General features: G+C 39.1%; 1 protein-coding gene across 1 annotated transcript in view; it reads left to right on the top strand.

Annotated features, from left to right (window-relative positions):
• extl3 (exostosin-like glycosyltransferase 3) overlaps positions 1–18,060 on the top strand; it is a 45,274-nt gene extending 27,214 nt beyond the window's left edge. The window contains 6 exon segments of the mRNA XM_036582189.1: positions 2,481–3,704; positions 3,707–5,106; positions 7,247–7,374; positions 13,015–13,159; positions 13,638–13,766; positions 17,448–18,060. Coding sequence (XP_036438082.1) covers positions 2,972–3,704; positions 3,707–5,106; positions 7,247–7,374; positions 13,015–13,159; positions 13,638–13,766; positions 17,448–17,657 — 2,745 coding nt within the window. The 5' untranslated portion in view covers positions 2,481–2,971 and the 3' untranslated portion in view covers positions 17,658–18,060.
• The last annotated feature ends 5,699 nt before the right edge of the window (positions 18,061–23,759 follow it).

Genomic DNA, 23,759 nt, shown 5'->3' with positions numbered 1-23,759 from the left:
ATAATAATAAAAATAACAACAATAATAATATGTTTGATAAAAAGGTACTAATGGCACCACTTCTTCACTCCTACTTCTTCAGTACTTCCAGTTAGGGAATATGATTTTACTGTATTCCACTGTAGTAAAATTTTAAAAGTTGCATTTTACTCTATACAAACTGTGTTGGCTCCTGGCTTTTTTTTATTTTTCCATATAAAGCAAGTAGTTTATGAAAAGGTACAAATATGCTGTTTTCCACTGTTGTACCTTTGAGGATGCACTTACGTTGTTTGTACCTTGGTAAACAATAATATATACTTGTACAGTAGAGGTGGGCGATATGGTGAAACTTCAAGAAATATTCCTGATACACAATATGTGGTGATATTTATTTTTTTCTGACATCTGATATGTTGGAACAGGCAAATAAAGAGCCAGCAGCACCACATTAAAACATTGCTTTCGAAAACTGAGTAAAGTATTAACACTAAATCCAATTAAACAGGACTAGTTACGCTCTCTTTATAATGAAGCATGCTGTTGGTAAGTAATGACGACATCCACAATATGCTCAGAAAAGCTTTGTGTCACATAATTCATCACAATAACGAGAAATACTGTCACGATGCCTAGCTCTACTGCGCAGTACAGTGTAGCACTGAGTGATGTTCAAGATATTGCTGGTCGCTCATGGTTACCTTATGAACACAAAGCAGTGACTTATGACTGTTCTCCTGGCTCATTATAATGGACTGTCACACTGTATAAGCTGAGACTGGACTCTCATCTTGCATTTATGTCATGGACGCTCGGTGTGGCGTGAGTAATGAGTTCGGTGAGGCTGCGTGGCTCCGTCCAGCGGGGGAGCAGGTGCAGCCGCCATGTTACAAGCTGCTCTGCTAGAGAGAAATTCATCTGCTCACCCAAAGCTGATAAATCAGTTTAAAGTCTTTTGGATTTCACTAATGGCTGTCTGGCATTCTCAGGAGATTCTCTGACTGTAATGCCTCTTTTTTGTGTCTTATTTTAAGGTAAAGCTAAGTAGTTTGCTTCGGCTTAAAAGGCAAACATGCTTAAGCTTCTCTGAAAATCTGTTTGACTTATTCATTTATTATTTATTTGTGTATTTCCTTAATTTCCAACTTTCTTGAAAATGTCTCCATGTGTATTTGACTAGTGTTCGAAAGCTAGACAGAAGCCATTAGTAGTGCTAAAAAATAATGAAGAGAAAGAAAACGTAGGCGATGGATGATGCAAAAGGAGAGCAAGGAGTAGATGCTAACGAAACTTGTGCTCATGCATGCAGTGATGCCAAAAAGTATTTGGACATACTAAAAAGTGTACAGTTATTGTGTTAGGAAGCAAAATAACAAACGAAAGTGGCACTTTTTTTTTAACAGATCATTCCAAGACCATATAAAAAGTTGGCCGGTTGTTATTGTTGTTATTGTTTTAGTTGTTTATTTGCAGACTTTTGCAGGTTTGCGTCCAAAATGTCTTTATACTCCTCTGAGTTTATGATTTCTTCAGTGAACACAAGTTCACTGATAGCACTATAAGAAAACCAGCCAAATTTCTTACCCTAATTCTCATTATGACAGTGTGTCCACATGTTTGTTTTGCATTATTGATACTTATGTTTTAGCTTTTTTCACAAAAAGTTTCCTTATAAACTCAAAAACATTTGATGTGCCACAAGTAAGGAGAAAAAAACGCAGGTGCCTGTAAACATGTTAAAATTATGTGGTGTATGTTTTAAAATATATTTTGATAACTAGCTTCACTGCTTGGATGGATTAAAGTATATAGATTATGAAAAGACTTAGAGTGGGAAAAAAACTTTGGGCCTCATTCACCAATCGTTCTTAAAAGGAAATTTCGTCTTAAGACACACTTATGCAGTTTTTGCGAAGATTCTGACATTTACCAGTGTTTTCTTCTTTTGGATTTGTTCTTCGGTGAGAACAGAATCTACACACACTCGAGCACAAAGGTGTGAACAGTTTTGCAGTTTAAGAACACATCACGAATCACATTTAAGAAAAAAAATGAAGATATTGGTGAATGAGGCCCATTATCTACACGTTAATCTTCAAATCTTATTGTGTTGCAGTAATGAGATTTTGGTCACTTGAATTGGAAAATGTTGGTAAAAATGATGTAAAATCACTCAAATCATTCAGGTTTACCTTTAATTAACAGGCAGCGCTGGTTGTGTATCAAAAAAGAGGAAACAATATGTTTGTCATTTAAGTCAAGTTGGATTGCGGTTCTTGTCATGTCGCTGAGAATAACCTACTCTGGTTGGAATTTTCCTCCAGGCCTCTCCACACAAGGAGTCTTTAGTCTGTTTAATGTTGTGATGAAAGTGTTTTTCTCTGGAACAAATGCTATTCTGAGAAGTAGCCTGCAAAATCTTAATTTAGTAGCAGTTACATTAAAAGACTTTTGTAATAGCTATTACACTGTATCTCTCTCTCTCTCTCTCTTTGTTCTAGACTGGACATTGGATTAAAGGCATTCTAGATGGCCCATAGTCCATCATGCAGAAGCTGGCCCGAGGGCACACCATAGACCCTATTATGGCTTCATACTGAACAGAAGAATGGCTTTGGGAAACAGAGTGCCTCATAGGAAAATATACACAAGCCATGTCCTCAGCTGGCATTTCAGCAAGGGAAACTCTGTTCTTGCCACTGTTCAAGGCCTCTTCTGTACCCTGGGATAGTTCTGGAGTACGCTTACATAACACAGAGTAAAACAGCGTTATGATTGGACTGTATGCTCTTGAAAATGAAGTTTCCGTTTTTTTAAAACCTCAATGAAGTTGGTGACCTGCATTTCTTTTTTTAAAAGATATTAAGTAAGGGATGATCTGTTGTATGTTGACCTGTGCTTACACAATGCAGGCGAGATTGCATTATGGCTGCTGAATCCCCCCAAGAACTTCATTTACCTGTTTGGTGTGGTGGAGAGTGACATTTGGACGATGCAGCGAAACGGAGGTGTTGTGGGGAACGGCAGCCAGTCATGGGTGCTTCGGCGGGTACGACTGACCTGGCTCAGTTTCATGCTCTTCTTCATCTTGGTCTTCTTCCCACTCATTGCACATTACTACCTCACCACGATTGATGAGACAAGTGGGCCGGACAAACGCATCTTCGGCCCGAGGCCTGGTGGCGAACTTTGTGAAGCGAAGCATGTACAGGACCTGTGTCGAATACGGGAATCGGTGAGCGAAGAGCTGCTTCAGCTGGAAGCCAAGCGGCAGGAACTCAACGGCGAGATTGCCCGTCTCAACCTGCGTATCGAAGCCTGTAAGCGTAGTATTGACAGTGCCAAACAGGACTTGCTACAACTCAAAAATGTCATCAGCCAGACAGAACACTCTTATAAGGAACTCATGGCACAGAACCAGCCCAAATTATCTTTGCCAGTCAGATTGTTACCAGACAAAGACGATCCAGGACTGCCACCTCCAAGGTCTGTACAGTCCTGTCGCTTGCATACTTGCTTTGATTACGCCAGGTGTCCCCTTACGTCTGGGTTCCCAGTCTATGTGTATGACACAGGGTCATATCCTTGGGGTGAGAATATTGACCCATTGGTCAAACAAGCCTTTGCATCATCTGTTAAGAGCAGTGTCTATGTTACAGATAATCCGAGTATCGCATGTCTATATGTGGTGCTTGTTGGAGAGGTACATGATTCCTCACCCCCTCCTCTCCCTTGGACCTGGAAAAGCAACTAAAGGCTTTGCCATACTGGAGGTCAGATGGCCATAATCACCTGCTGGTCCACCTGTCCAGAAAATCCTTGACTCAGAATTTCTTGTACAATGTAAGCACAGGCCGAGCAGCTATAGCACAGTCTACCTTTTTGGAACGACAGTACAGGGAAGGTTTCGACCTGGTGGTGTCTCCCCTTGTCCATGCTCTATCTGAGCCTAACTTTCTGGAGGTGCCTCCTCAGGTCCCGGTGAAGAGGAAGTATCTCTTCACCTTCCAGGGTGAAAAAGTGGAGTCTCTGAGGAGCAGTTTGCTGGAAGCACCACCACAGTCCTTTGAGGAAGAAATGGAGGGAGATCCACCAGCCGATTATGATGATCGCATCATTGGCACCCTTAAAGCTGTGCAAGATAGTCATCTAGACCAAGTACTTGTGGAATTCACCTGCAAGAACCGGCCAAAACCAAGCCTGCCAACTGAATGGGCCCTGTGTGGGGAGCGGGAAGATCGTTTAGAGGTACTAAAGGCATCTACATTTGCCTTGGTGATTTCTCCAGGTGATGGACAACTTGTGGCATCTGCTGGATGTAACATGCGCCTGTTTGAGGCCCTGGAGGTTGGGGCAATCCCTGTGGTGCTTGGGGACCACTCAAAGTTGCCTTATCACCAGCTCATACGTTGGAATGAAGCAGCTATCATGGTACCCAAGCCTCGCATAACAGAGTTGCACTTTCTTTTAAGAAGCCTCTCTGACAATGACTTACTAGCCATGCGACGGCAGGGTCGATTCCTTTGGGAGACATATTTTTCCACTTCAGAGAGTATTTTCAACACCATTCTTGCTAGTGTCCGAACTAGCATTCAGATACCAGCAGCCCCCATAAAAGAGGAACCTGCCCAGGAGATTCCACACAAAGCTGGGAAGATGGCAGGAACGGATGCCAATATGGCTGACAATGGTGATCTGGATCTTGGTCCAGTAGAAACAGAGCCTCCTTATGCTTCACCCAGATTTTTGCGAAATTTCACATATACTGTGTCGGATGTCTACCGAACCTGGAATCATGCTCCCGGACCTTTCCATCTCTTCCCCCACACTCCTTTGGACCCAGTTCTTCCTTCCGAGGCAAAGTTCCTAGGCTCAGGAACCGGCTTCCGCCCAATTGGTGGAGGTTCTGGAGGCTCTGGAAAGGAGTTTCAGGCTGCACTTGGAGGTAACGTCCCACGAGAGCAGTTTACAGTGGTCATGCTGACATATGAGCGAGAGGAGGTGCTCATGAACTCCCTGGAGAGGCTGAATGGCCTTCCCTATCTCAACAAGGTGGTAGTAGTCTGGAATTCCCCCAAACCACCCTCAGATGACCTCCTCTGGCCAGACATCGGGCTGCCCATTGTGGTGAGTTTGTTTCCTCTCGTTGGTTTTGGTTGAACTAAGAAATGGTCATTAAGAGTTGAGTGTTATAAATTGAAAGAGCTGGCAAACGAGCTTGAAAAATACGCATATCCTGTTATTATTCTGAGATGATATAGGTGTGGAAAAACCGTCATGCTGTTTGACCTCCTGGAGCAGGTTTTATTTATTTTCTCCCTTCACTTTGAAGCAGAATGTTCAGCTGTGCAGGCCAAGCCAAGTTGCGCAAGCCAAATTACTGTTGCAGCTTTTACAGGAAATAGATAAGCGTTAAGAGCATGGAAAGACTGTGCTTTGAAATGGAAACCTAAATGGAATTGTGAACAATGCTAAAATCCTCACTGTCTGACTGTGATGAATCTTTTATACAGTTCTGGAATCTTTATTTGCTTAAGTAACTGTGAATAGGGGATGGAGAACAGCTGAGCAAACCTCTAAAGATATTTCCCCAGAGTAACTGTCAAATGGAAAGCCAATATTGGTAATTACTTAAATCACATTCCTGTTAGAGATTAGACTTTCAGTTTTAGTGAAATTTGGTATTTCAATTTATAAGGTATTATTTAAAAAATATTTTTTTAAAAAATTCCCCCTGCCAGAAAAAAAGACTACAGGCTACTGCAGGCTACTTGTATTAGATGGACACATAGCATCCAAAAAAGAGCTACTGGATATCTTACTCTTACAAACCTTCTCCCCAGACCACAAATCCATGTTAGGCCCAAAATTTACAACGAGAAAGTAGCAAAGTCTTTAAGATAAGGAAATAAATGCAGCCTAGCCACGTTGTGACTTATTTCACCTCGTACCAATAAAAAAACAAGTTTGTGAAGAGTTAGCTGATACCAAATGTAATAAATTCACCACATTATTCAATTCAGTTCAATTCCATTTAATTAGGGATGCACTAGAATTTCAGCAATTTGTTGGCTGAAAATGGTAAAGTGGTAAAAGCATTTGTGACTTTTTCACCAGAAATGCTTCATTGTATAATGAGACTTTTCATTTGTCTCATTATATTGTAATTTATTGAGTAATTTGCTTATGTGGGCACCAAATAAGTGAATTCAGTGCACAAATTTCAAGCCATCGTTCAAAAAATGTCAAACTTGTGCCTGTATCCATTGTTTCAATTTAAAAGTCCTCTGCAGAGTTTTGTAATTGTGACTTCCTGACATTTTATAAAATTCTGAAGCAGTGGTGGCAATAATTGTACACATTGTGACAATAATAAACGCTGCTGTAAAATATATGTAGCGGCAACACTGCTGTAGACATTTCTGTGAGTGTGTGCAGTATTAATTCAACCGTACAACCGGTGTTAGCTCCTAAGTAACCATAGCTATCAAGTAAGGTGGCTACTCAGTAGAGATTGGCGATATTGCAAAAAATATAATATCGTGATACTTCAGGAATTTTTCACGATATTTATGTTACAATATTTATTTTTCAGACATCTGATCAGTTTGGAACTGAGCAAAAAGGACCAGTAGCACTACATAAAAAAGAAAAATATGATTGCAGTGATTTTTATTCAGTATTTGGCACACTGTGTTGCACTAAATCCAGTTAAACAAGATTTATTTTGCTCTCTTTATAATGAAACATGCAGATGGTCAGTGTTTCGGAAGAACTGATGATGTACACAGTCTGTTCAGAAAAGCATATTGTATTGTACAGTGATGAAATTTATCATAATAATGATATATGTTGTCACATTGCCCAGCCCTCAGCCAGTTTGTCCACTTTAGGCTTGTATTTGAATAGTTGTAAACAATGAATAAGAAAAGACAATCAAATGGTTAATTGCAATTAATTAAATGAAAATGAATCAGCTAAAATTTCATGATTGTGGCAGCCCTAGTTGAGATGCCTCATGGCTCTTTTAATATGAGTGTGTAACGTTAGAGAGAAGCTAAATTGCTTAGCAAAAAAATCACATTTACTATTTGTATTTTAAACATTCATAATTATTTTAAAATTCGGACTCGTTCCGTGTTTTAAATGAATTGTTTTGGCTTGTAATTGCTGGATGTCTGTATTGCTCGAGCCAGGACGTTTTCTGTGCCCCTGTGATAGCTAAAAATATGGCGTTTTGACTCAGCATATGTCCCTGTGCTTGTAGGTGGTGCGGACAGAGAAGAACAGCTTGAACAATCGTTTTCTTCCCTGGGACGCAGTGGAAACGGAAGCCATCCTGTCCATCGATGACGACGCCCATCTTCGACATGACGAAATCATGTTTGGCTTCAGGTGAGTTTTAGTCATTTTAGTCATTAAGAAAATTGTAAATTGTTTTCTTTAAATAATTTATGCGTTACTCTACGGGTCTCTCTCCAGAATAACCAATATAAATAATTCATCTTTGCTTTAGGAAAGGCTAGTATGACCGTTTCTTGACCAACCATAAACATTTAGCACATTGAGAGGCAGCGTGATTACTTTGGCTAATGGGTGTGGATTTTTTTTTTTTCCTCGCTGTGTCTGTAAGACAATAAAAACAGGTCGTTAGGAAAGGCCTGATGTCACGAAAGGAGAAGTTCCAGCAGAATGAAGGGTATTGTTTGGCTCTTTTTCTCCTGGAAAGGCACATTGTCAGGGGTGTAATTATATATATATTTTTAAGGTTTGTTAGAGTTTTTGATTCTGAAGATTTAGTTTGATTTTTGTTATTTTGTTAAAAATAAAAAGGCCTGTCATTTGAGTGTATGTCTATCATAAACCCCGCCTCCCCCTTTACTCTGTTGGAACACATTCAGATCAGTATTCACATTTACGACACTTGGCAGACGCTCTTATCCAGAGCGACTTACGGTTTTTCAACATCTTACACAGGTGGGCGAAGGCAATGTTAGGAGTCTTGCCCAAAGACGTTGCATGAGCGGCAGTTCGAAAAGATGCGGTGGCGCTTCACAAGACTCGGAGGAAGCCTGAGCTAGCCTTCACCCTCCAAGTGTTAGTGGTATCGTGAGAGTCCTAACTAGTAGGTGGAATTGGATGTGACTAAATCAGGAAGAAAAATTGGGAAAGAAGTCCAGTTGCATGCAGAGTGGAGGTGGTTAAAAAGTAAAAGCCATTATATGTATAATGGCATTATAATGGCCTCTACATGTATGAAGCACTTTAGTAAAGCATTACTTTATACGCGGTGAAAAAGGTGAAGAGATGTGCATGAACAGCGGAGCGGAGATGGAGGAGCTGCATATAAAACACAGGCAGATAAGAACCGATATAATGCATAAAAGCACAAACAGGTCCGGTTCAGTAAGTTGAGGTCAGTTTGTATCATGTGATCTGAGGAGATCTGGGAGTTTGAGTTTTTATTCGTAGCCCAAACTCGTTATGTGTGTTATACTCTCTCTTTGCCTTGTCGTCTAGTGTGAGCCCCCTCGTGACAAAAAGACAAGAAATTCTGTGACAAACTGATGTTAAGTGTGTGGTGCTCTCCGTTTTAGAAATCTGGTAAGATTTTAAGTCATGTAGTGTTCGCCCAGCCTACGGAGATGTATGTATTTTTCTTTTTAAACAGATGTTCCCCTGATAAACTGTTCCAGTCTAAATAGGGCTATAGACTAACTTTCCTTTCAAAGTGGGCCCAAGTGTTATTTTGAGCACAACACTCCAGAGCGTCCCTGTCCAGGCACGCACGCGGCAGCTCTGTGTCAACATGGTCATTTGACATTAATTTCACAAAGCACCCTTGGAATGTCTCCACCTGGACTCGGCCTCAGTAGCATCTCCCCCTGAACCTACTTCAACAGGGAGTTGTTTTTAGAGAACGTTTTGTTTTTTTGCCTGCGAGTAGGCGCTAGATGTGCTAGGTTGTAGGTGTTTGAGTATTGGTACGGTACAGTCAGGTCAGTTGGACTTTAGAGTATCTGATCGGTTCGGCCTCATCTCTCTACCTCCGCACTCCTGCCTGTGTGACCAGTTTTGGAGCTGAATTATTAAATAACCTTTACACTAAAGGTGGGTAAACACATGAGATCATGGTACATGTTTAAGATTTCCTACAATACACAAGATGAGTTATGATATTTTGTTTTTTGTTGTTTGCAAACACATTTGGTATAGACAAAATCCACAAAACAGTTTAAAAATGCTGGTCAGTTTTTAAATCAGCATTTGCAGAAGTTTATCGTTCGAGAAGGAACTGGGGAAAAAAAGAAACCTAAAATAATAAAGTAAGATTAGTGGTGAAATTGGAGGTGGTAGTATTAAAGTGAATGCCAGTATAACGTTGCCTGATCATTTGGATTTAGCCCTCTAAACTGCCTCCTGGGCAATTAAAAATAAACTCGAACAACTTAATTCATTCTTCTAATTTAGGACCCTTTAGTTTTTGTAAGATTCTTCTTGTTGTTCTAGTTCTGCCCTAAAACAAATCATGCAGACTGAACCATACTGCATCTTTGAGCCTAATTCAGGAAGAAACATAAGGACTGAAGGGAGGGGGCACTACTAATGCCAATTTTGGTGCGCTGGGTCCCCAGTGGAACTTTTAAGAGCCTAGAAACTGTTTGAGCAAGTACTTGTCATACCTAGATCAAACCTGGCATGTCGCATCCATTTAAGGGTCAAAACCAAGATTTCAAATAAAAGTATTTTCTTTTAGTAGAATTAAGACAGGGTTACTTTGGACCAAAATGCATGAATCTTAAATGTTATGTCTAGCTTTATATAATATTCAAAATCTTACGTAAACTAGCAATACAGCATGCATATCAAATGTTTAAGCTCTGACAGCTTAATAACTTTGCATGCACAACTATCTGAAAATGCATCATTTGTCTTATTTTGACTGCTTTATTATAAATCTGCTGCATATTATACAAGGGTCAAAGGATCAGTATATATGAACTTTAGCATAAATCATTTTAAAGACCTCTTCTCAAATATTAAGACAGATGGAGGCCTTTAGGTAACTGTCAATTTTCTTCTGTTTCTGACTCTTAAAAAGATCCAAATTGGTGCCAGAAATGTGCTTGGACCCCTGAATTGCCACTTGCAGCTATTATTATTATTATTATTATTATTATCATTATTATTATTATCATTGTTATTATTATCATTGTTATTATTATTGTGATGTGATATATTGTGGTTCAAATAGTCAGAAAAATTGCGATATAAATTGAGTTCATATCACCCACCCATGTGCCATAATTTAGCCACTCAGCTGCTAATTTATGCAGTTACATCTGGTTGTTGTTGTTGTTGTCGTTTACAGGCTCTCTGCAGTTAGTCTTAATCTGTCTTTTTATGATTCATACATTTGTTCAGTTTTCCTTAAACAATGACCATATCATCATATTGCCCACAATAAAAAGCTTTACACTACAGAATATTAAGAGGAAGATTCGTTATGTCAGATTCAGAGTAGTGAATTTAATGATTATATTTGAATGTTCACAGGCTTTCAAAGCTGTTTTGTATGGACTGAAGTTTAAAGCTGCAGATTCTTATTGTTCAGCCTTGTGCAATATCTGTTTCTGATTACTTTAGGAATTCTAGAGCAGACGTGAACTTTTGCTCAGGTCATGCGCACAAAAAAATCTGAACATATTACTCTTATTCTTTGTCATCACACTGGATCCATGCTTTATACTGAGTGCAGTGCAAACCTCTCATTTTAAAGCCGCACAGGCCTCCATCCTTCCTGTTTAGCTAAACTCCTCCAACAGGACAGCGTTAGAGTGTAACGTCTCTCTCTCTGCCTGTCTTTTGCATTTCTATCCATTCCTTTGTCAGTTTTTTAATAAATTCAAAATAGTATCAGAATGTCAGCAAGATCAAAATATTCACTAGATTTAAAACAGTAGTTTGGATCAGTGCAACTTCTCAAGCTTCTCTGGTTCTTTTCTTTCGAATCCCAGATTAGCTTAATAGGAGCTTCTCTGTATGTCTTGCTTGTTGTCTTCAGTTAATGGTTCTGTGTCTTATTGCTTCTTGTTTTTGGTTGGTTTGTATTATTTGATCGTCTGGTGATCCTGTGGGTTTGGGAAAGGCACTGTCATTTATTTATTTGTTTCAGCTTTGAGTATCTGACCTTATATTGTGAAAGTTCACCATAGTTCAATTTAACAAAAATGTTTGTGACAAAAATACATTGAATATGGAAATGTGAGTGAAGAAACTGTTTACCCTGTAGTGAACTACAAACTAGAAAAACAACAAAGCTGTTTGTTTGTAAGTTTCAAAATAGCCAAAGCGTTTTATTTTGAATATTATAACCAATTCCTTTGAATAGTCGTGTCAGATGGATGCATTAATGCATTTTTACATCTCTATTATTATTATTAGTAGTAGTAGTAGTGGTGGTGTTTTTGGTAGTGGTAATAACATTATGAGTAGCAGTATTGTAAGTAGTATTTGTAGTAGTAGAAGAATTATTAGTGGTAGTAGTAGTATCAGTATTAGTATTAGAAGTAATAGTGGTAGTTAGGGATGCTCGATTATATCAAGAGTCATATCAGTATTTGCAATGTAAGTTTTATAGATTTGGCGACCTCTCTGGTGGAAGTGTGTTACTGCACACAAAATGCGGAAGAACATTTTGTAATGTGGGTAATGCTTGGGACTCCTCCCTTGAGCAGATGAATCTGAGGACTGCGATTGATTTGCAAGACTATTCAAAGAGAACTCAGTCAAAACCTGGTGAAGGACGCGTTTTCTGACGATGTGGGTGAATTATCTATCATCATATCTTTATCAGTATAATGCCAATTTTGCATTTGAGACCTAAACATTGAGCCGGACCTTCTTTCTGAGCCTGTGTGTGTGACGTCAGTACGTAAAGACATACGACATGGTCCGAAAAACTCCTGACCCGACGCCTCTGACATTTAAATGATTATTACAGGCTTAACAGGGAGAGTCACAGCAGCGCTAACTCACCATATTTAGCCTGTTTTTATTCCCGTGACTCAGTAATGCTGCTTCTTTGATAAAGCAAGCTTGCAGAAGTGCTGCTTTAGAAAGCAATTTATCAGCATTAGACATCATTTAGATTTAATTGATATTTCAGACTGATATTTCAGACTGATTGTTTTCTAAAAGATGCGAAGCACCACTCGCTCACTCACTCACTCATTCATTCATTCATTCATTCATTCATTCATTCAGAACAGGATTATCCACAAGGGGGAGCTACCGGCATGCTAGTAACATCTGTGTGTGTCCAGACAGCCAGTCCTGTGTTTGCAGCACATATGTTTGCATTTACAAATCAATATTTACTTCGTTATTGTGGGTAAAAGGATCTAATCCAACCCTCTAACTTTGTGAATGCAGGGAACATTTAGTGCTGCTACCGTGGTAGGAAAAACTGTTTACTTACCTCAATCTAGGAGTGTCCACTGCTATGTTGAGCTTATTTGCTAGGTGCAACACTTGTGTTTAGCTGGCTGTGTCTATTGAATGTTGTGGACATATAAGAAGAGCATGCTTTATAGGACTTTATAGGCTACCAAAGTCATCCAAATCTGAACAGAATTGCCTCTTGCTATGTTACAGTTAGCCTAAAATGTACAATTGAACATTCATTTAGCTACTTGCATAAAGAACAAACAAAGGGAAAACAAACAGCTCACATGCCTTTAATGTTACTTTGTAAAACTTTACTTTTTTCTTCATTACTGTTCATTTGACTGGGTTCTGATACAGAAAGCTCATATTAATGACTGTGTCCTTGTTTGAAGGGATAAATCTCTCTCTCTCTCTCTCTCTCTCTCTCTCTCTCTCTCTCTCTCTCTTTCTTTCATTCTTTCTTTCTTTCTTTCTTTCTTTCTATCTATCTATCTTTCTTTCATTCTTTTTCTTTCTTTTGTTCTTTCTTTCTTTCTATCTTTCTTTCTTTCTTTCTGTCTTTCTTTCTTTCTTTCTCTCTTTCAGGGTGTGGCGTGAGGCCCGGGATCGTATCGTGGGTTTTCCAGGGAGGTTTCATGCCTGGGACGTAAACCACCAGTCCTGGCTCTACAACTCCAACTACTCCTGTGAACTCTCCATGGTGCTGACAGGCGCCGCCTTCTTCCACAAGGTAAATCCCCAGGGTCTCTTCTGGACCTCCGCCAAAGCCTGGTAATGCGAAGGGGGTTATATAAACACAGCTCAGTTTAAAGATGATCTCCAGTGTCACATTTCGTCAATAAGTTGTAATGACATTCTGGTAGATTAATAAATTATTTAAGAAAATACTGAAGGGTCCAAATACTGAAATTCACACAGTAATTAGTTATTAGTAAATTTGATGGCGGTGGTCTGTTACCGTTTGTAGAGTTTGAATGCATTAAAACAAGAATTTGGTATCAGTCACAAGTGAAAATCAGAGTTTTAGTAAATAAAGAAATGATGTTGAAATTTCTGTTAAAGGTTTTACTACTCTGAATAATAAAGTTACTCCACAGCAACAGTAATGCATTTAAAAAAAAAAAAAACAGAGACAACTAAATAGCAGATATTTTATGAAGATGGAAAATAATGCTTATCTCTGTTTGTTTGTTTGTTTGTTTGTGCAGTACTACGCATACCTGTATTCATATGTGATGCCCCAGGCCATTCGAGACATGGTGGACGAGTATGTTAACTGTGAGGACATTGCCATGAACTTCCTGGTGTCACATATCACACGCAAACCCCCTATTAAGGTTAGTATATCAATTGCAGTAATATTTATGAAATTCCCAGGTTATTTTTAAACAAGAGATACACGTCGGTCACTCACTCAGTCGGTCATTTACAGAGAACACTTCTGCACATTTTAATACACAATACACAATTACTGTTTATTTGCTGAATTTTGAATATGTTAGGGGGGGCCTGTGCCAAAGTTATGGCACATTACATTTTACATATTTTCCTCCAATATATTAAACTCAGCAAATACATGCAAGTCATGCACTAAAGTTTGAAGAAAGCAATATTCAGTGTGACCTGGGGTGTTCAGACTTTTGCATATGAGTGTAAGTGTATTTGAATGCTGTATTTGAATGCTGATGCTACACCTGAACCAAACTGTCTTAACATAGTTATACACGCCTCATTGTGTAACTAAACAGCCAGTCACACTTTGTTTTATGGTTTATTCATGGTATTTAAACAGGAAACTGATTCCTCATTTAGAGACAATAAATTGCCAGTTTGTCACTAAAGAGCAAGTAATGATATTTACACTGTGACATTTCCAAAATCTATGTATTGAAAGTGTAATATACTACATTGTGACATTTCATGTGTTTAATTAGCTCACACAATCTGAGCTTCGGGTAAAAACAACATTTTTAAAATGGCTCATAATAATCAGCCGTAAAGAATTTGGAATCAGCCATAAAAATGTGATCACTTTATCTCTGTTTAAAACATAAAAGTAAAAGATAGCATTGTTATTGTCTGTGTTTCACCACTGTGTAAGTAATTCTTTCAGCCACACATTTGTAATCTCTGTATTTAAAATAATAAATGCTTGAATTGCTCAGTGTGGTGTGTAAATATTTGTCGGATTTCAGTCAGCGATGGTTCACGGCCCTGTTGGTGCTGCTGTTCGGTCAGCAGTTAATTAAGAAATTGTCCTGGCGTTCATGTTTATGAGGAGCGAACTATCTGAAACAGTTCTAACATGTGAAATGTTACTGGTAGAGAGTTACACAGCGCTGTTTAACTCATTTCCCAATCATAACTAATTTTGAAAGGGGATTATATGGCTGGATTATGTTAAGCTCCAGCAAGTCTTTGATGTTATACTCTCGCAGGCGTATTGCACTGAATAAAGCATCTAATGAAATTTTCTATACTGTGCGTGATGTTATTAGTCTGTGGAGTGATATATCCCACCCTTAAAATTTATAAGATCCATTATTGAATCACTCATATCTCTCTCTCTCTCTCTCCCACCCTCCAGCCCACAGCCTTTTGTGTGAAACTTTGGCAGTAGATTAGAGGAGTCAGCAGCATTTGCTTTGTCATTAAAAATATGGACAGACAGTGAAATAAATGGGGATCTCTTTGCTCATACAAACATGATGGCGTAATTTGTGAGAAATGAAGGTCTCAGTACTGCATTGACCGACCCAGAAAGATTAATCTTGGGGGTAATTGTGAGGTTACAGCAGCCACAAGAAGTGGGCAAAAACACTCGTCATTGTCATAATAAAAACCTCATAACTACACTAATTGAAAAGGCCAGTTGTCCTTTACATTGTGTGAACATTTATTATGAATGGACTGATAGAAATGGTCCAGAATTACTTGGAATAAATTCTGTATTATTACATGAACATAGATCAACAATAAGAGGGCTTCGCCTAATGGACAGAACTGACCTTTCACTCAGGGAGCTGTAGGCTAGTAAATGTGTGCTTGAAGTGTTCTGGGTTAGGATTGGGAGAAGTTTTGTCACAATAAATTACTTGATGATCTGACAGGCTAGACACAAACAAGCTAAGCTAATGCCTTCTAGGCACACGCTAAAGCCAGACGAAACTGGAGAAAATAAATTGTTTTTGGTATGTTTGGTTGTTCTCAGTGTGGTTTGGTAGTTTTGGTATGTTTAGTAGTTCTCTGTATGATTTTGTAGTTTTTTGGTATGCTTAGTTGGTTTGAATATGGTTTGGTAGGTCTCACTATAGTTTGGTAGTATTTTGTATAGTTTGGTAGTTCTTGGTGTGGTAATTTGGTAGTATTTTGTTTGGTTGTATTTGGTATAGTTTGGTAGATCTTGGTATGGTTTGGTAGTTCTTATTATGGTTTGTTAGTATTTGGTATGATTTCGTAGTTCTCAATATGATTTGGTAGTTCTGTATGGTTTGGTAGTTCTCTGTGTGGTTTGGTAGTTCTCAATATGATTTGGTATGATTTGATAGTTCTCAATACATACATACATACATACATCATCTAAACCGCTTATCCTACTGGGTCACGGTGGGGTGCTGAAGCCTATCCCAGCTGTCATTGGGCGGAAGGCAGGATACACCCTGGACAGGTCGCCAGTCCATCGCAGGGCAGACAAACAGACATACACAGTCACACACTCATTCACACCTAGGGGCAATTTAGCATGTCCAATCAGCCTGACTGCATGTTTTTGGACCGTGGGAGGAAACCGGAGTACCCGGAGTTCTCAATACAGTTTGGTAGTTTTTGGTATGTTTGGCTGTTTTGAATATGGTTTTGTATGTCTGACTATTGTTTGGTAGAATTTTGTATAGTCTGGTATTTCTTGGTGTGGTGATTTGGTAGTATATTGGTTGGTTGTATTTGGTATAGTTTGGTAGTTCTTGGTATGGTTTGGAAGTATTTGGTATGATTTCATAGCTCTCAGTATGGTTTGGTAGTTCTCTGTATGGTTTGGTAGTTTTTGGTATGTTTAGTTTTAAACATGGTTTGGTAGGTCTCACTATAGTTTGGTAGTACTTTGTATAGTCAGGTAGTTCTTGGTGTGGTGATTTGGTAGTATTTTGTTTGGTTGTATTTGGTATAGTTTGGTAGTTCTTGGTATGGCTTTTTAGTATTTGGTATGATTTTGTAGTTCTCAGTATGGTTTGGTAGTTTCTGTATAGTTTGTTACTTCTTGGTATGGTTTGTTAGTATTTGGTATGATTTGAGTTCTCAATATAGTTTGGTAGTTATCTATGTGGCTTGGTAGTTATCAATATAGTTCGGTAATTCTGTGTGTGGTTTGGTAGTTCTCAGTATGGTTTGATAGTATTTGGTATGGTTTGGTAGTTCTCTGTAAGGTTTGGTAGTTCTCACTGTGGTTTGATGGTATTTGGTATGATTTGGCTTTTGTTGATGCAGTGATTTGGTAGTATTTTGTGTGGTATGGTAGTTCTTGGTGTGGTGGTTTGGTAGCGTTTGAAATTGGTTTAATAATTGCATGTTTACAGCCTGTATATCTCTTCTTGTTAAAACAATAAAACAGTAAAGGTTTGACCATGTAAAGGAGGCTAAAGGCTACTTCTAGCTATGCATTGCCTTGTTTGTTTAATCATTACTGTAATCATAAGGTAAAAATCTTTTAAGCCTCTGTTCATGTTTCGTAAGGGAAGCCATTCCTTGCTGCTATATCAATTCAACAAGCACAACGAGTGAGAACAAAAACAGGTCTAGGCCAGGCAGCATATCAGGGCTGATTGAGGACAAGGCCGAATGTTACACATCAAAAGAAACTTATAATACTGTTGTGCATCATAAAAAGCCATGGATGGTGTATTTTCAGCTATTGAAATTGTCCAGCTTAATTAGCAGCTGTGATAGATGGAATCTACAAGCAACTGACGATACCATCGGTTGATTTTAAACCTTTTTGTCTCCCTTTTTTCCTCTCTGATCAGGTGACGTCTCGCTGGACCTTCCGCTGTCCCGGCTGCCCGCAGGCCCTCTCGCACGACGACTCGCACTTCCACGAGCGCCACAAGTGCATCAACTTCTTTGTGAAGGTGTATGGTTACATGCCGCTGCTCTACACGCAGTTCCGTGTGGACTCAGTCCTGTTTAAGACACGACTTCCACACGACAAGACTAAGTGCTTCAAGTTCATTTAGCAGCGCAGCACAAACAGGGAGAGAGTGGGCTGGGACTGAAAGCATAAACCTGGGCAGCTCTGTGGGCAGCTCGTAGCCAGCAGGACATTTCATTACAGACTGGAGATTTTTACCTGAAACTTGACGGGCTTCAAGCTGAGGGAGACCTGCTGAACTCTTACTATTAAAAAAAAAAAAGGCTTTTATTTTAGTTTAATCGTGTGTGTGTGTGACCCATCAGCAACCACTACTGGTCTCATTTGCACCACTTTCTGACAGTCTCTGGAAAAACGTAAACTAAACGGTGTGGGAGAAGAGGACACTTTAACCGATCTCAAACGGAACATTTGAGCTTTAGAACTGACAGACTGGCTGGACATACAGTCAAGGAAAAAAAAAACTCTGGGCAGATGGTCACCGCTCCTCTTGAAAGAGATTTCTCAGAGAATTGTGGGGGAACAGGGGAGCAAAGACGTTCTTGTGTCGTTGCACTCTTTTATTTTTAACTCATTTTGCATTTATATATATTATATATATATATATATATTCTCTTGTATATGGAAGCACTGATGGTCACAGAAGTTTTATTTGTGTGTTTTGTGTGCGAGAGAAATAGAGAGAGAATGTGAGAAACAGGTCAAGTAGGGCTGCACGATATGGCCACAACATTGGCATCGCGATTATATTCTTACATATTTCGGTTCCGATACTTTTTATGATATAGTGGACAAAGAACAGCACTGTTCTTGAGTAAAATTAGAAATACTTGGTAAATATTACTTTAGTAATATAGTAATAAAGTGAAATGAGAAGTATTCTATCTATATTTGTACTCAAGTATCCAAAATAACATTACTGAGATATTGCAGGTATCGTGTTATTCTGTTTTGATTATAAGGAGACTTGGATGCTGACATGAAGAACGATCTCCTCAATAGATCATCATCAAAAAACATAATTGCAATAACTCAGTCCTTTTTTGACCCTTGAGTACATTTTAAAGAAAGTACTTCTGTACTTTTACTCAGTTAGAAATGTGAAAACGTGACGCTTCTTTTTTACTTAAGTGATATTTGACCATTTTTGTATTTTTTACTCAAGTACAGAAGTACTGTCCATTGTCCACCCTGCTAATTCACACTGATGAATCAATAACGCACGTTGTTAAAGACTGGCCTGCATTTCTTTGACCAAAACACCCACAGAAACTCATCTGGAATTGTGATTGGTCATAAGCACACAGTAAAACAATCTGTATTTTAAATTACATAAAAATACATTGTGCAGCCCTAGTTTAAATCACCAAACCTCTAGGATTCACCGACTAGATTCTCCAAAATAAGAGGACAAAAATCATTTCCCAAAGCCCTCTCAGCCCAGCCATCGTCGTTATTCAGCAGGGCGGGTGATAATGACTTTCTGACCGCTTTCTCCGCTCTGTAATGATGATCATTAGGCTGGGAAAGGCTCCAGCAGCCCGTGTAAATTGAAGTACTGAGACATGCTGGCCTTAACAGTGAGCGAAAGGGATTTGTTCATAAAGCCTGAGAGGAACACGGTAAATGTAAACCATTACTGAAAGGAGCGGTTCAGTCCATAAGGCTGGCAGCAGTGAATGAAACTGAATAGCATGGAATACTATTGACATCATAGTGACATCATGCTGATTGGAGGCTGCCTGTTTTTGTTGATTGTTAGCAGCGTTAGTGGGTGTTCGGACGACTCGTATTCAAAAGCAGGACGCACTTCTTGAAGCCGCTGATAGAACGTTTGGTTGGCGTGCCAGACCCCTGTTTTATTGCTGGAAGTCTTACGTGAGCTCTGCTTCATAACACTGACGTAAACAAAGCATATCACTGCTGCTGAAACAAAACCTCGTATCTCCATTTTGGTCATTTTTTGGTTTTTGACATAATTTGAAACTACCTGTTGCCCTTTACGTTGTATCTAAATTCCATGATGAAGGGACCAAAAGAAACGGCACAGAATTACTTGGAAAAAAGTCTGGTTCCATTGACTAACATTTTGGACATGCAAGGTTTTGTTCCGACAGCAGTGATAAACATGTTGTGGCAGAGGGCATCTGCCGTCATGTGTTGTCATGTTTGGTGTCATTATAGCTTATGATGTCCACCAGGCTCATATCACATGCTAATTTTTGCTGAGTGGACTGTAGGCAACTGTCTCGAGAGCAGTAATGGTAACATAACACTGTTATATGAGTTAATATATGGCTGTGTCAGTGTTTTGTAGCAGAGTTCATGTTAAGTGCGGTCCTCTTTACATTCACTCTAGTACGTTTTACTTGTCAGTTCTTTTTGTGAACATTTTGAGGACGGTGTTTCGAATGTACAGTCGCATGCAAAAGTTTAGGCGCCCCGGTCAAATGATTTTCTGAGTGAAAATAAGTGAACACATTCTCTACAGGGAAGACACATCTGCACATTTTAATCCGCAATGAGTGTTTATATGCTGAATTTAACCTGCTGGAAACAAAAATAAAACATAAAATGCAGCCTGGGCATAAGTGATATTGAAGTGTGTTAACTTATTTTTACTTAGAAAATTAAGACATGTAAAAGTGACCAAAGGCGTTCAAACTTTTTGCATATGACTGGCCTTTAAGGAGGTGGGTGAACACATTTGACTGGCAAACACAATTGGCACTCTTTCATGGGGGCTCGGCACAACAGTTAACGTCTTTTTTCCCCATCTTAAATGGGCAGTTTTAGAACATGAAGCACACTGAGCCGGCTAGGGGAGCGCTTTTCAGTCAAGGTGGTTTGTTGCTCCCTGGTGAACTTTAGGCCAGAAACATACTCAACGCAAGTATGCTAACACACATACCACCCAGCCAAGACATTAAAACACGCAGTCCTTCTGCACAAACTCAACATGTGTTCTTACACATATGTGGAGGTTAAAATACTTAGAACTAAAACGGGAAGACAAATCAGAGCGTTTGTGAACAGAATCTACTGTTACACTAATAGAAACAACAGCCAAGCATGTAGATAATAGAGAATCAGCGTGGCGCCCCTTCCTGCAGCACTCAGAATGCAGCTGTCTTTGTGTAGCACGAAACTAGGACTGCCAGGATCGTGAAACTTTAGCTTGCAATTAATTGCCAAATAAGTGTGATGAACAGTTTTTGCCATTTTTTTTGAAAGAGCTCATATAAACAGACAATACTCACTGCTGCCCTCTAAAGGTGTTATTAACAAGCGTCAAATAAACGGCACACCACCGCCGTCTAAAGGTGTTATCAAATAACACCTTTTGGATAACATCAAATAAACACATTTCACAGGAGATATGATAACATATATAAAGAATAACATAAAGGAATATGTAATAATTGTGAGGCCTAGTCAAATCTTTCACATTCGTATATCCGCGTAAAGCATGTTTCTGGCCTAGAAAGAGGGCACTTCTTGGAGAGAGAATTAACACATTTGATTGACAAAAACAACAGTGATTTAAGAGGATGTGAAAGTAGAGGTGGGCGATATGGCAAAAATATCATATCACGATACTTGGACATTTTCATGATGCACAGTATGCATCACGATATTGTTTTTCTGAGATTTAATAAGCTGAAACAGACAAAATAGAACCTGTAGTGCTGCACATAAAAATAACTTAACCTACAACTTAACAGTGATTTTTATTCAGTGTTTCGAAATGCATTGTTTTCAAACTGTTTTATTCAAACTGCACTAAATGTAATTAAACAGGACTAATTATGTATGTTTTGTAATGAAGTCTGTAGGTAGTGTTCTTTAAGTACTGACAGCGTCCACAATATGCTCACAAAGAATATTGTGAAATAGTCACAATAACAATTAAGCATCATCCTATTGCCCACCTCTACAGGACAGATACAGGCACAAACATTTTGAAACATGAATAGAATGTTTGTTTGTTTTTTTTACGTTTAGCTTGTAGCACTCTTTGTGCGGGGTGTTGTACAGCTCCCAGTCATTCACAATGGAATTGTTCACAGTGGTGGTGATAGGAACCAGACGTCCTCCTCTTAAAGCTCCCTCACACAAAGTTATTACATGAAATGGTTATGAATTCACTGCCTGAAACAGCGTTTTATGATGAGTTTTTGGAAAACCAAAACTAGCTTTCCATGTTGGTTGAGTGAAGAGAGGCGTCCTCAGTGCTGATTGGTCAGTTGTGGATGACACCTGAAACACTCTGAAGAAAAGGTTACCGTTTTTTAACGGATTAGAACGTGAACCACCCTGAGCAGACTAGAGCAGCGAGGTCCATCCACAACAACATGAAGTGCGCTTGAGAGAGTTTAAAAAGAAGTTGTCTGAACGCTGCCTTAGCATGTGTGGGCGGAGCTATCCCATTAACACATTAACATGAATGCTGATGTTCAGGGTCTGTGGAGTTGTTTTATAAGGGAGTTTGTGGTTGAGATTTTTCGTAAAGCAGCGTGATGGGAGAGTCTCAACACTGTTGAAGGTCTTCAGAGGTCTTAAACAGAAAATTGAACCTGTAAAAATGAAACTGGGGTTCTTTAAGGGTCCTTTATCTGTCGTCTGATGTATTTTTATGCTTTGGTCAGATATTACGTGGTGAGAAAGCTTCTGTTGTCCAATTAGCACAATTCATACTGAATATTAGACTGCAGATAGTAACTCATCGGAAGCATTTAGGCACAACCTCGAACCTACTGTCTTTAAAAAAACGGTACTTTTTCCTTTTAAATTTTGCCCTTGATTGAACTGACAAAAATGCCTCCCTGCAACGTTAAACATTAACACACATCTGCTTTACAAATGCTGATTTTGTCTAACTGCCCTAAAATATTGGAGGTCCAAAAGTGCAAAGTTTCTTCATTGTAAGTCCATTAGTCCCTTTTTTTTTAAATTATATATATATATACTATCTCTGTTTCAAATTGGATGAACCATAAGATTAACGGTCATGTTTGCCTTTTTATGGAAACTTTTTTACATGCCCAACGTTGACTCAGACTGTGTATGTATAAATTTGTTGAGTTTGGGTTTAACTGTTTTATTATTTTATGATTATTATTTTTTCCTCACCGTTGTTCATTATTGCCACTAGTGCATGGAGTTTGGGTGCGAGGCACTGAAGCAGAAGCACAGAAATCTCTGACTGACAGACTGTACCATTAGTGTGACCCTCCTTAACACTAATAAAGCAGGACGTGCCATGGTCTCCGTAACTCTTCTTTGTGACAGTCTGGGTTTAATTAGTGAAATTTAACCCGTTAAACTCCTCCTGGTGTCTGCTTGTAAATCAGTGTTGCTGTATTACAGGCGAGGATGTTCTTGTGTGGAAGGGTACGACTGCCAAACCTCTCTTTTTCCCCTGAAGCGACAGTGGCACAGCTGCTTTCCTTCATCCAGAACAGATTTGAGAAGTTGGAGTTCAGCCACAGGCGTGTCTATAGGTGATAAACAGCCTCGCACTGTAAGCTCCACAGTTGTTGAGCTCCCCTCCCCACTTCCACTGCTACTCACTGTAAACTTGTCTGAATTCTGGGTCTGTAGCTGCTGACAGGGCAGCACAAGTCCAACGTGGACTTAAAGGGGAATTCCACAGGGCATTTCTGCATAACTGAAATGGTTAAGATGGAAAGAAAGTCATTCAGAGTGGAGTTGTACACAGTGGTGGTGATAGGAACCAGACATCCTCTAAAAGCTCCCTCATAGAACATTGTTACATAAAATGGTTATGAATACACTGCCTGATTACTGAGACCTTGTACTAGGACAGATGTAACATTTTACCCCAGTCATCCATTCAAGGAAAGAGGGATACCAAAGGACTATTTTACCATCATCAACATTCCATATAAAACTCAGAAGACCTGTGTACGTTCACTGGAGGTTTTGGATAGTAAATAAGAATGGCTACAATTGTGTTGTAGTCATGGCGACAACTGGTTCCTGTCACCACCACTGTAAAGAAATCTGAGTCTCATATTTTTGTACAGTGAACCATTTCACATCAAAACACTCTGGATGACTTGGTTTACATCTCAACCACTGAATTCTGCAGAAATGTTCAGACATCTGTGGAATTCTGTGGCAGTATGTCAAATCGTTGCTTTCCAAAGAAAAAACAAGCATC

Source organism: Colossoma macropomum, unplaced genomic scaffold (assembly GCF_904425465.1).
Source record: "Colossoma macropomum unplaced genomic scaffold, Colossoma_macropomum, whole genome shotgun sequence".
Classification (NCBI taxonomy): Eukaryota; Metazoa; Chordata; class Actinopteri; order Characiformes; family Serrasalmidae; genus Colossoma; species Colossoma macropomum.
The sequence above is the reverse complement of the archived record's forward strand: the minus strand, read 5'-3'. Positions and strand labels throughout refer to the sequence as shown.